At 51.9% G+C, this 11,796-nt stretch overlaps 1 protein-coding gene across 3 annotated transcripts in view; it reads left to right on the forward strand.

Annotated features, from left to right (window-relative positions):
• LOC144722308 (arf-GAP with SH3 domain, ANK repeat and PH domain-containing protein 2-like) overlaps nt 1–11,422 on the forward strand; it is a 94,390-nt gene extending 82,968 nt beyond the window's left edge. The window contains exons 21-28 of one of the 3 annotated variants that reach the window (XM_078600448.1): nt 64–171; nt 952–1,279; nt 1,762–1,947; nt 3,138–3,219; nt 3,731–3,813; nt 4,701–5,461; nt 5,836–5,961; nt 6,907–11,422. In XM_078600448.1, the coding sequence (XP_078456574.1) occupies nt 64–171; nt 952–1,279; nt 1,762–1,947; nt 3,138–3,219; nt 3,731–3,813; nt 4,701–5,461; nt 5,836–5,961; nt 6,907–6,981 (1,749 nt within the window). In that variant the 3' untranslated portion in view covers nt 6,982–11,422. The remainder of the gene's footprint in view (nt 1–63; nt 172–951; nt 1,280–1,761; nt 1,948–3,137; nt 3,220–3,730; nt 3,814–4,700; nt 5,462–5,835; nt 5,962–6,906) is intronic. The other 2 variants (XM_078600449.1, XM_078600450.1) reach the window with 2 other exon arrangements.
• Nucleotides 11,423–11,796: the final 374 nt, after the last annotated feature.

Consider the following 11,796-nt stretch of genomic DNA (forward strand, 5'->3'; position numbering starts at 1 on the left):
GTATCCCATTGTGCGGCGTTGTCCGTGATGCTGAGATGTCTGTCTCTGCTGTGCCGCTCGCAGCTGGAGCAGGCGATCGCAGGAATCTTCGGCACCCGGGTGCACGTGGAATACAACTGGAACCTGCAGCAGGATGACTTTGATGAGAGTGACGACGACCCAGATGAGAAGGTGACACCTGCTGTGCGAGACCGCCAGTTGTTGTTGTTGCGACGCTGTTCACTTGGATTGTCTCTGGGCACTCGTGCTGCAGTGTGTGAATGTGTGGGTGTGTAACTCGCTGTAGTGTAGCGCGCTGCGCTACGAACCCGGAGACCCGAGTTCGATTCCTGCTCATGACCAACATCAGTGACGATTATCTGAACCGGTTCTGGGTTTTTCCTAGATCGACTCGGCCTCAAATGAGTACCTGGTGCAGTGTGTAAACATCGCCACTAGGGAGACAAAGGCGGTCGGGCGTGGTGCTGGCCACCTATCTCCTCGTATACCATTCCGGCCTTCATAGGTGCTTGCTATCAGCACTTGCCCCAACAGTCTGTTAAGGCTATATGGGGGATCTTTGTCTCGTGTAACTTGCACGCACTTATGTAACACCTATGGGCAGCAGTGGTCGAGTGCTTTGTGCACGGTGCTATGAACCCGGTGACCCGAGTTGCCACTCCCGGCCAACATCAGTGACAAATGTCTAAACTGGTCCTGGGTCTCCCGTCTATCGATTGAGGCTTAAATGAGCACCTGGTGCGGGTGGTTTAAAAATCGCCACTGGGGAGACAAAGGCAGCCAAGCATAGTGCTAGCCGCACCACCTCTACGTGCACCGCGGTGGCCTTGATAGTCGCTCGCCAACCGCGCTCACAAGTCTGCTAAAGGCTACACGGGGAGCTGGTGGGGGGAGGGTGTGTCTCGTTGTCTAACTCGCGCTCGATGCCACGCGTCACTGCGTCGCTCGCAGGTGAGCCCCGTGCGGCGCGAGCGGGGCGCCCGCCCCGTCAGCTGCTACCACTGCCCATCGCAGCAGCACCTGAGCCGCGAGCGGCCCGGCTCGACGCGCGAGCGGCGTGCACCGCCGCTGCACGGGGTCGACCCGGCGTCGCGGCAGCTCTCCACGCTCGCCGGCGCCACCAAGCGGGTGGCGGCCGAGGTGGCGGCCGCAGCGGCGGCTGCGGCGGCGGCGGCGTCGGCTGCTGGGACGGATTACAGTAACGGCGGGCAGCAGACGGACGTCTGCACGGCACCTCCGCTACCTCCTCGCATCGTGGGCAGCACTATCAAGGGCCCACGTGAGTGATGCAACAGCGTCAGGCAAAGAGGCAGGGAAATGGTTCCATAATGTGCGTTTCTTTTATTGGTCTTGATGGCGGTGCTTGTAAATTATGTTCTTGGTGTTTCCTAACAGCGGTTCTGTTTGGGATACTCGCTTAATGTTTTTTTAACCGGTGGTTCAATTGGTGGCGCTTTCAGCGATCAAAAGAGTGGTCCTGTCAGTGGTGTTATCACTAATTGATTGAATGAATGAGTGAGCCTAACGATTGATTGGTGATCTCACCAGTGATGGGATAGGAGACGATTTTTACATCCAAGTGTGCGATTAATACAAAAAAAAACCCCACCGACTGAGCACCGCTATTCCTGATTTACCATCACCCCCGCTGCGACTCATCCGATCACCCGTCTCTGTGGACTCCCTGACGCTTGGGTGCCGTGCGGTGTCGCTGGGTCGGGTGCCTCTTACTCTCCGTTGCGCTGCTTTCCTGGCGTGCAGCCGTGCCGGGCCTCCCCGGCCTCGCCGCTAACATGGTGGCGGGCAGCTGCAACTCGATGTCGCGGAAAAAGCCGCCTCCTCCCCCACCCGCCAGCAGCCCTGGCTCGGGGCACAAGCGGACCCTGTCGGAGCCGCCGGGGGTGATGCCGCCCACGCCGCCCGTGCGCGGCTCCTCGGTGCTGCGCGGTGAGGGCCCCGGGACGGGCCGAGAGGCTCGCACGGAGCCCCCGGGCCGCGTTTCCCTCCCGCGACCGACCCCTGTGGTCTGTGGTCTGTGCGGCGAGCGCAGAATCGGCTCGGATCGTTAGCCGCATCTGGCATTCGTTGGCATTTGTTATATCCACGACGAGTGCCGTTACGGACGAGTTGAGTCTGCCAGGAGTTGCACAGAAGGGGGCGATGTTGAGATGTGTAATTGGAACCGGAGGCAATCACGTGTGGCGTGCGTCTCCATGCTTGTGTACCGTTCTACAATATCATTTGTATTCATATAGCTCCTAAATACGGCAACAATGGATTGTCTATCGCTGAAGCGTCAGTGGTTCCCCCCCCACCATCGCAGTTAAGAGAAATAGTATAATAGTGGTGGCAACGATTAATCAGAGCAGGGAGTCGGCAGCATGGTTTTCTTGGAGTACTGAATTCCAAACGAAAGGGGCAGCAGAAGAGCGGGAGCGACCACCCAATGAGCAGAGGTTGGTGCTTCAGGAGGAGGCTTTGGATGATCGGCTTTCACGACCAATATTTTAGTTACTGAAGCAAAGAAACGCGTGGGAAAGAGAAGAGTGAGATGAGAGGGTAGAGGTGGGACAGAGGCCAGTCCGTGGAGGATCTTGGAAATGGTGATCTTGTTGTTGATTCGAGATTGGCTTGGGCGCCAGTGGAGGCATCTGCGGACCGAGGCGATGTGGTGGTCTCATTTATGGGTGTGGATGAGCGGCATTTCGGCAGCGTTCCGGATGATTTTTCAGTTGGGAGGTGAGGGATTTGGGGAGGCCATAGAGAAGAGAGTTGTAGTAGTCAAGGCTAGAGGCAATGAAGGCATGGATAAAGGGTCTCATCAGTGCAGGGGGCAAGGAAGTAAAGGAAGTAAAATGTTGCAAAAGTTGCTTACTAATTATTGCATGTAGTAGAGAAACTGGAGTACTCCAAAAAAATCAATGCATAGGAGTTGATAATACCCAAAAGTGTGCTTACTACTTGCTGCCCTTCAAGAGGGTGTCCACCAAACCCGCCCACACTTTCCTGGGCTACAGGCGCGCACCACGACGGCAACACGACCGGCGGTTGTCTGTGCGGCCGTGGTCTTTGCCGGCTGTGGGTTTTGTACTGGGGAACGGGGTGAGACGCAGCGTCTCGGCCTCCTCTCGTTCCAGGGTCCAACGAAAGCTCACCGCCTCCGCCCCCTCCCGTGGCCAAGCCGGCGGCGCTTTGCGACATCGGCAATCGGCAGCCAAGGTGAGGCCCCCCCCACCCCCGAACACCGGATCGGTTAACACTGCCACGCACAGAGAAGAGAGAGCCCCCGTGAATATTTAGCGACGTGCACCCGATGTCTGAACAAGAACCCCGTTATCTTCATGTTCGCCATAATCTATCCGCTGCTGGATGAAGACCTCCCACAAGGCTGTCTCCATCCCTCATGGTCCCGCGGTCTTGATTCTGCACACGAGCCGATTTCATCGCTCTATCTCCTCAGTGGACATTATCTTGGGTGTGTTCCCTGGTTTGGCTGCCACTCTTTTATTGATCTCGACCATTGGCCATCAGCCATCATCTCCTCTCTCTGTGTGCTATAAAGAAGGACCATTGCCCAAAATGCCACGTGTTATTTATTTAGTTTTCATTTAAGGCAGTGTTATAGACGAATGTTTTGATTTGTTTTGTAAGTTGTGCTTAGGCAATGGGATTAGCTAGGGTCATTCAGGTTCGGCTTGACGATGAGTGAATCGCGTGTTCCCGTGAACAGCCCTGACAACAAGCTGCAAGCTGGGAAACGGCCAACCATCCACGGCCTGCGTGTCCTGCCCAAGACTCCTCCTTCCGCCTCAGGTAGTGACAACATTTGCTGTATGCCACCAGAAAGAACATGCGTTCCATTAGAACAGGGCGTGGTTTTGGCCCTTCTCTCCCAATTTTTCTCCGGGTTCTCTGGTTTCTCTGGTTTTTCCCTCCGCATTTAAAAACATGCGCCTAGACTATTTGGCTGCTAGAAATTTCCACATAATCAGCCACTTAATTTGTGGCCATGTTGCTTCTGACCTTACCTGGTAAAATAAAAAATAGTTTAGTTTTTAAGTTTAACGCTATCGGTATCACATCATGAGACAAATACTTTGCCAATTGGGATTCCTGCCCCTAGCATTGCTCTTGTTTGGCAGAGAAGCCCCAGAATACAATCACAGAACTATGGCTCGAATTATTAGGCTTTTTTATCCATACTATCGGTCCGTCTTTTAAATGCACTGCACGATGCTCATCACATCCTAATCAAACGAACATGTTTTACACCTCGGAGCTGGACTAAGCCCCTTAAAATAAAAAATAAAAAAACAATTTAATGATGGATTTTTGCACAGCTGTTGGTGGCCGGACAGATCCCATAAATTAGCTACTCTTGGGAACCTGATTTATAATCACAGGTGGCTGATTCTATTAGATATTGTAAGCTAAGCAGGATTAAGCCTGAATAATGCTTGAGTGGGCAAGCACCATGCACACGAAAAGCAGGTGCTGTAGGCATTGTGAGCAGCAGAGGGCAGTGCGGCAAAATCAAATATCGTTCTGTATTATACCTCACGTTCACCAACCCACAAGCACCAGCGTGGTGAAGCATGGGCAACTCACCTCTCGTGACCCACACTACGTGGGGAGGCCCTCACCCAGCAGCGGAATGACAAGGGGCTGTACGTGCTGTTACGTGCTCATGTTCTGTGCAGCGCTGAGGAGGAGGTCCGAGACAACGGGGAGCACCGAGTCCCTGTCGCAGCAGCAGCAGCAGCAGCCGCCTCCTGTCAACCCGGCCGCCAGGCCCGTGCTCCCCGGCACCGCGAACCGCACCCCACCGCTGGAACGCCTGGGAGCTAAGCCTCAGCTGCCGGACCACCCTGGACACAAACCGCTGGCTCCAGATCCTGGGACGAAGCCACAGTCTATGAATCACCCCATGCCCAAACTGATTCCGCCCGATCCTGGTACGAAGCCTCACCTCCCGGATCTCCCTGGAGCCAAACCTCAGGCCTCCGAGAACCGGGCCAGACTGCAGATGCCAGAACTTCCTCCGAGCAAGCCGCAGACTCCGGATCCTGGAACCAAGCCCCAGCTTCCGGATCAGAGAAGTAAGCCGCACGCTGCGGACCAGAGCCTCAGGCCGCAGCCGCTCGCGCTGGCGCCCAAGCCTCAGCTGCCAGATCCGGCGACCAAGCCGCAGCTCGCCGAACTCACGCCGGTCCGGCCCCGAGCCCCCGAGCAGTCGGCCAAACCGAGCCGGTGGAGCACCGAGTCAGAGAGAGCGGCGAACAGGATTTCCCGTGGCCCCGATCCTCCGATGCGACCGCAGATGCCGCCGCCGCCACCGCCGCTGCAGCGGCAACAGCACAGCAAACGCGTGTCGGGATCCACGGAGGAGGTGCAGGCGATGGAGGAGCAGCTGTCGCCCTCCTCGCCGGCGCCACTTCCTCTGCCGCGCAAGACCGTGCAGGTACTGAGTTTATCCAGCGTCGTGTGTGCTGACTGTGTGCTGGCTGTGTGCTGGCTGTGTGCTGTGTGGGCCTCGCCCTGCCGCGTTGTGCCCCTGTGCCCTGCTACTTCGTTACTTACGTTCTGCTCTGTACTGGGCATGTAAAGGTTTCACCCACACACGGTAAATCGATAGATTTTCACAATTTGTCAATTTAGTCTGCGTTGTACTTTTTTGTTGCATTATTTTTAAAATCTCATTGTCCGTCTCGTATTCTGTGCCTGACTCATTCCGCCTCGTTTGTTCCATTAACCAAAAGTTAAATGCCTCTCACCCCACCATGCTCTCACACAATTGACCTCTCACCCCCGCCCTCCGCGGCCGTCGCCCCACAGCGAGTGAAGACGAAGAAGCGGCGCGTGAAGGCCATCTACGACTGCACGGCCGACCACCCCGACGAGCTGACCTTCCACGAGGGCGAGGTGCTGCTCGTGGTGGAAGAGGAGGATGCGGATTGGTGGGTGCGTAAATCCATCTCCTCTCTTCTCCTGCACACCACGGCTGGAGCTACCACATGTCCCAGTTGGGGCTGTACGATCCAGGCCACACCAGCTATTCTGCCTCAAAGCTCCCATTCTAAAGACCCCTTAGGACAGGAAACGCTGTTTTTGTTTTATCGCTGTGCTGATGAAATGGGGAGGAAGGGAGGGAGTGACGTGGGTGCTGCCCAGGCCTGCAGAAATCTATTTTTGCTCGAGCAGGAATTCTTACATTTCTGTATGGCCTGGCAGAAACCACAGCCATCGCTTGTCGATGCAGTGTCTCCACCAGAGCTCACTTTAACAAGGGTGGTGCGGGCAAGAGCTGCGTCGCTATGAAACTAGAGCAGAGAGCACCACAGCCTGTAAGCTGTCTCTGCCAAAGCCAGTGTACGTGTAGAGCCCGTTTTATTAATCCATTGCTGGATGAGGGCCTCCCACCCAATGCGGGCAGTGAAGGATATTTGACCACACTTTGCCACGCTGGTTAGTGTGGGTTGGTGAATGTGTGCTGAGCAATGAACTTTTCTGCACCGTCCTCTGCTGCCCACGACATCCCTTCTTACACCTTTTTTTGTGCTTGGTGGTCACCTATGCAAGTGCTATCCAGGCTAAAACATGCTTAGATTCGAAGGTCTCGGGCGCATTCCGGATATTTGGCCATAGCTGAAGCCACCAGATCCAGCCCGTGTTGTTGGATGATCGTATGAGGTGGTGCCCAAGTGATATCTATAGATCCCACTGACCCATGAGGTCACTTGTGTGTTACTCCTCCACGCTTTCCCATAGCTACAGCTGAAATCCATTTAGCCATGAGGCTGCTTCGCCCGTTCCATTTTGACCCAAACGAGACGAACGTTTGTTCACCGCGCGTCATGTCGCTGTTGTACTGTGCTGGATCGTGACCGACTGATTCTGTATCGCCAGATCGGCCACGTGGAGGGTGAGCCGGAGAGAACGGGCGTCTTCCCCGTGTCCTTCGTCCACATCCTCTCGGACTGACAGCGCAGCAGGATCTCGCGTCCGCCTGAATCGTAGCTGGTCTTAGATTCAGGGGACACGCTCGCCCGCACACGCAAGGGCCACAAACACACGAGCACACAGCAAGACTTCAACCAGCGTACCTACGAATAATAACACAAACGAGTGCAAACAATATTCATCTTGCCACATGTGCTCTCACATGAGGAAGTGACATGGGAATTAAATTCAAATTCTATCCAGTCCTGTCTTGGTCCCTTTAACATTGACCCTACCCCCAAGTCACTTCCCAACAAACATTGTCCCATCCTGCTCTGTAAGCCTGTCGCACACACACACACCACAAATACTACCACAACAACAGCCACCATTCGCTACTAAGTGGCGGTGACGTCACCACGGCACTTGTGCCAGGCCAGGTGCACATACACACAGACGCGTCTATATTTCACCATACATCCACATACTAACAAAGACACACGTGCCATGCACACACACATGCCATGCACACACACAGGTGCACGTAAATAATAACATGAATACACATCATAACATGCGCACTCTCACACACACGTACTTGCGTGCACACAAATACCCAATGTTCCGTCTATTCCCTTTGCTCAATTCCCATCCATTCCCATGGATTTTGATTCCATTCCTGCATGCCCATGTGGTGCATGTTCTCATTCCCACAGCACTTCTGCACGGTTCCCTTCCTAACGGCACTCTCCAAATGCACGTTCCCCAAGACATGGTGAGGCCTAGATGGTTCCAGCATGTTCCACCACGATTTATAGCTGATACGTTTAATAATTTACTGCCCTTTTTTTGTTCCACTGCTGGTTGAATGCTTCCTATCCCTGTGTCGCTCATGGAGGTTGTTTGACCATACTTCACCACGCTGGTAAGTGCTGGCTGGTGAAAAGGGATGACCCAGGACCGGTTGAGATTATCACTCGTTACTACTCCTCTTCTTGCGTATGGCAACATATTCAGGGGGCTGAATGCCATTATCGATCTTGCAAGTCATGAGAGGGCTTCTTTTGAAAGAGCGCAGACAGTGGTTTACCGCATGGTCCATAGTTACTGACGATAGCCATGAGCTGGGAATCCAACTCCGATGGCAGTGTGCGTATAACTGCGCCACCACGAAGATTATGAAGAGCCGTGTGCATTTAAACGAGAAAGGTTGCATGACCAATCTGGCTGCGCGATGATGAAGCAGCAAAGACCGCACAGTCGATCAAAGACGCCGTCTAGAGGCTCGCTTTAACCACGGGCCTGGCGTGTATATGTACAGGTGTATATGCTGTGTAAATAGAAACGGCCTTTCCATTTGCAACCCGCTGCAGATGCTGCCTTTGACTCCAGTTTTGGCTGGTCACCGAAACTCGCCTGTTGTATCCGCGTCGCAGTAAGACTTGGGGGGTGGCCAAGCTTTCCCAGTCAATCGCCTTGTTTCCACGTTCAATGTGAATTATAGAAGAACAATAATGATTATAAGGTAAAAGCAATGCAATGCATACGTATGGGTGATCATTTGTAACCTCTTTCCTGCAATGCCTCCCACGAGCCTCCTTAGTTGTGATCGTACCCTTGCTGACCCTTGCCCCATCACGCTGGCATCTCAACACTTGAGGGCTCAATGAAAGTGATGGGGGCACAAAGCACAATTAATTGTGGGAGACGCCACCATGGTTTTTTGCTTTATTATTTACAACCGGGGTTTGATCGCTTACCTTAAACCCAGTTTTCATAACCCTCCTCCAGAAGACTTGAATCCTGCCCCGACCACCCACCTCCCGGCAATCTCTTTGCAAAAATAAAAACAAAGTGCTGCCCAGGGGCGTCGCCATAGCCACAACGTCGCAGCCATTTGCTTATCACTGCCTGGGGCTCCGCCGTTAGTCACATAACGAATTAATCCATCGTTGGGAAGAAACTTTGCGAGCCCCATCACGTGTGTGGTCGTGCCAGTGAATGAACATGGAGTAGCGTAGGTTCTTCAACTGGCAGCCCCGTGGGTCGGACCTGATCCGCAAAGTTTCTTGCAGGTGGTCCACTGAACTGTGGCCCGCCGAGAGATGTTGACTCACCGAGACCTAAAGAGATTAAGATTCATGTACTGAAAGCGAGGTTCACGAGAGGTATGCTACTTGGAGATAGGAGGTATCGATTTGTGGTCACATGCACAGACGTTATAATATCACGACGCCATGTGACTTTATCCCGTGTGTATACATGACATAAGGTCACGTGGTCCACAGCAGACGCACATTTTTTGGCCCTCCATAAAATGCAGTTGATGAGTCCTCGAGTGAAATGTGTATGTATGTTGAACTTCTTTTGCACCGTGCTAAACGGAGGTGCAGGAGATGGAACATGGGGCTGATCCTTCATTGCACTGCACGCATTGCCTAACGGAGATTTAACAGCTCTTACATTGTCTCGTCTATTGTAATTATGTTTATGTCAATTTTAAATGTATATTGACTTTGTGACCGAGTATAAAAAATCTCGCAGTTACCCAATAACTTGCTGTTGAAAAGTCAATTGCAGTTTCAAACGTACGAGGAGGGGTTTTGTGAATTCGAAGATGTGGTGAAGCTACCCAGTGATGAGCGCTGTGCGTCATTAATTTTAGCAAAATTCAACCAAATTGTTTTTCCGCCCTCGAGTGTCCACGTTGTACCGCATGTTTGTTCGGCTCCACGTAGCCTCCTGTGCCGGGTGGCTCCTTAGCACCGGAGAGATCCACCACGTGGAACAAAACGCTAGACATCAGTGCTGCACTGCAGCACAAACCTACGGAGTCTAATTGTTTTTCTTCTGAGATTCAACAGGTCAAGGAGCTCGGAGCACTTTGAATTGTTAAGATGCCTGTCACCGTTTCACCACTATTAGTGTTTTTACATGTACACATTTTTAATGCCAGCTATTAATTTCATTAGAATAGTTTGACTGTATTCCTATTCCGTTTTAATTTCCCCCCATTATCATCACGTTATCTCATCATTATCATTGAATTGTTGTAATAAAAAACACATTGTAAACAATGTCATTAGTACATTTCAATATTGTTTTTGGTCCAATAATTACGACCTTTTTACCATCGACGACATTGTCCGTAATTGTCACCGAGTTTTTTTTGTTCAATACAAATGCCATTGGCATTGTTATAATTATCACAATATCGTGATCAAATTATCAGGCCCATCTTCTGGCCACGTTTACGAACTATCATTGCATTATCATGTGCATCCATCCATATCAACATCACGTCGCGATGAAATAACATTTAATGCCTTCCCCTTGTACATAGACATTTCCTTTATTGTTTAAAAAATCCCATATCGAAGTTTGAGTAAGCTCTTGTCACTCAGCACTTACATATTCAAAATCCAAGTCTCGTCGTCGTCGTCGTCTAGTGTGCATACATATACATAGCTGTTCCCACTCACACGGTTTAGTTTGATCCCTCCCCTCCGTGGAGAGTTGAATGGGATCGATCGCAGAGTCGAGCCGCTTGTACTTAACGCAGCGCGGAAGTGTTCCGATGATCACGGCGCACGCTGCACATGAATTAAATATTAATGTACGTATGTATGTTGAACTTCTCTCGCGCCGTGTACGTAGCCAACCGAGGTATTGATACAGTACCTGTACATTGCGTTCGGTTATTATTGTACTTGATGGCCCAACAGTTGGGAGCGCGGTGGGACGCTGCTGTCAGACCCCCCGTGTGTGCACGTGTTGTATTCGAACGCCTCTTCCGACTGCACTGCGTCAGTGCTTGAGCATTCTAAGAATAGGCGGAGAGAGCCTGGGCAGCACACGTGTGCACCGTGCACACACTTGCTGAACATGTCGTGGAGACCGTTCCAGACGCCAATCCCACGTTCGGTTGGCACGTCGGTTTGTAAATGCATTTGTGACGCCTGCAAGCTTGCCACGTCGTGTATACAACGCCATTTGTGTCTGCGTCCCGTGCCCGATTTAAATTAACCTCTTGAGTGTCAAGCTCGTCCCATGAATATCATCACTACACGGTTCCCAATCCCGCTGACTTTGAGAGGCTGAAAGCGCTTCTTCCTCTACGTTAATAAGCTAAGTCCGTTTATGTTTTGGGCGCCTGATCAAAACTATTTGTGTGTGTGTGTACACACCACAGCCAGCTTAATTGCCTCGTGTGTACAAGGTATTTGGGCTCTGTTGGTGGCAAGCAAGCCCATGGTTTACACTGTGTGGGCAAAAGCAATACTATTCAAGACACGGAGAACACATTGCCAGTAAATGAACAATCCATGCAGTCGCGAGGCGGGGAGGGGCACGAACCCCCCGCGGATGCTGTGTGTTGTTGCGCACGGTTTGCGTGAAGCATGTTAATGCCTGTATCCTGCCAAACTTTGTACATTGTATTAAATGCATTAAAAGGAAGCATATGTTGCGATGCAAGGTCCTGCCCGTGCCTCTCGTCTCGTGTGTTGTTTCGGTGTCTCCGAGTTGTTTGATGAAGTCCACTTCAGCCACCATTGGAACCGACCGCAGATATTGTGGTCAATGCAAACATGACTCCTCATAAAAAAGGTGTCAGTTTTGTTTGCCAGATAAAATGGTAAAAAACCAATTATCCACTTCAGCCGCTGTGTTGATTTTACGTGATAGCCCCAAGAAATGTGTCTTAGCCTCTCTCAGCAGCCCTATCTCCACCGCAAACCTACACCATTCGGTACAGCAAATGCAAGCGGTTAACAGACGAGCATAGGACCCATAGACGTTTATCGCTGGCGAGTGTGCAACTCAAGGCCGTAATTATAATTTATATTGGGGGGTACA

This window comes from Lampetra planeri, chromosome 14, assembly GCF_965212315.1.
Source record: "Lampetra planeri chromosome 14, kcLamPlan1.2.h2, whole genome shotgun sequence".
Lineage (NCBI taxonomy): Eukaryota > Metazoa > Chordata > Hyperoartia > Petromyzontiformes > Petromyzontidae > Lampetra > Lampetra planeri.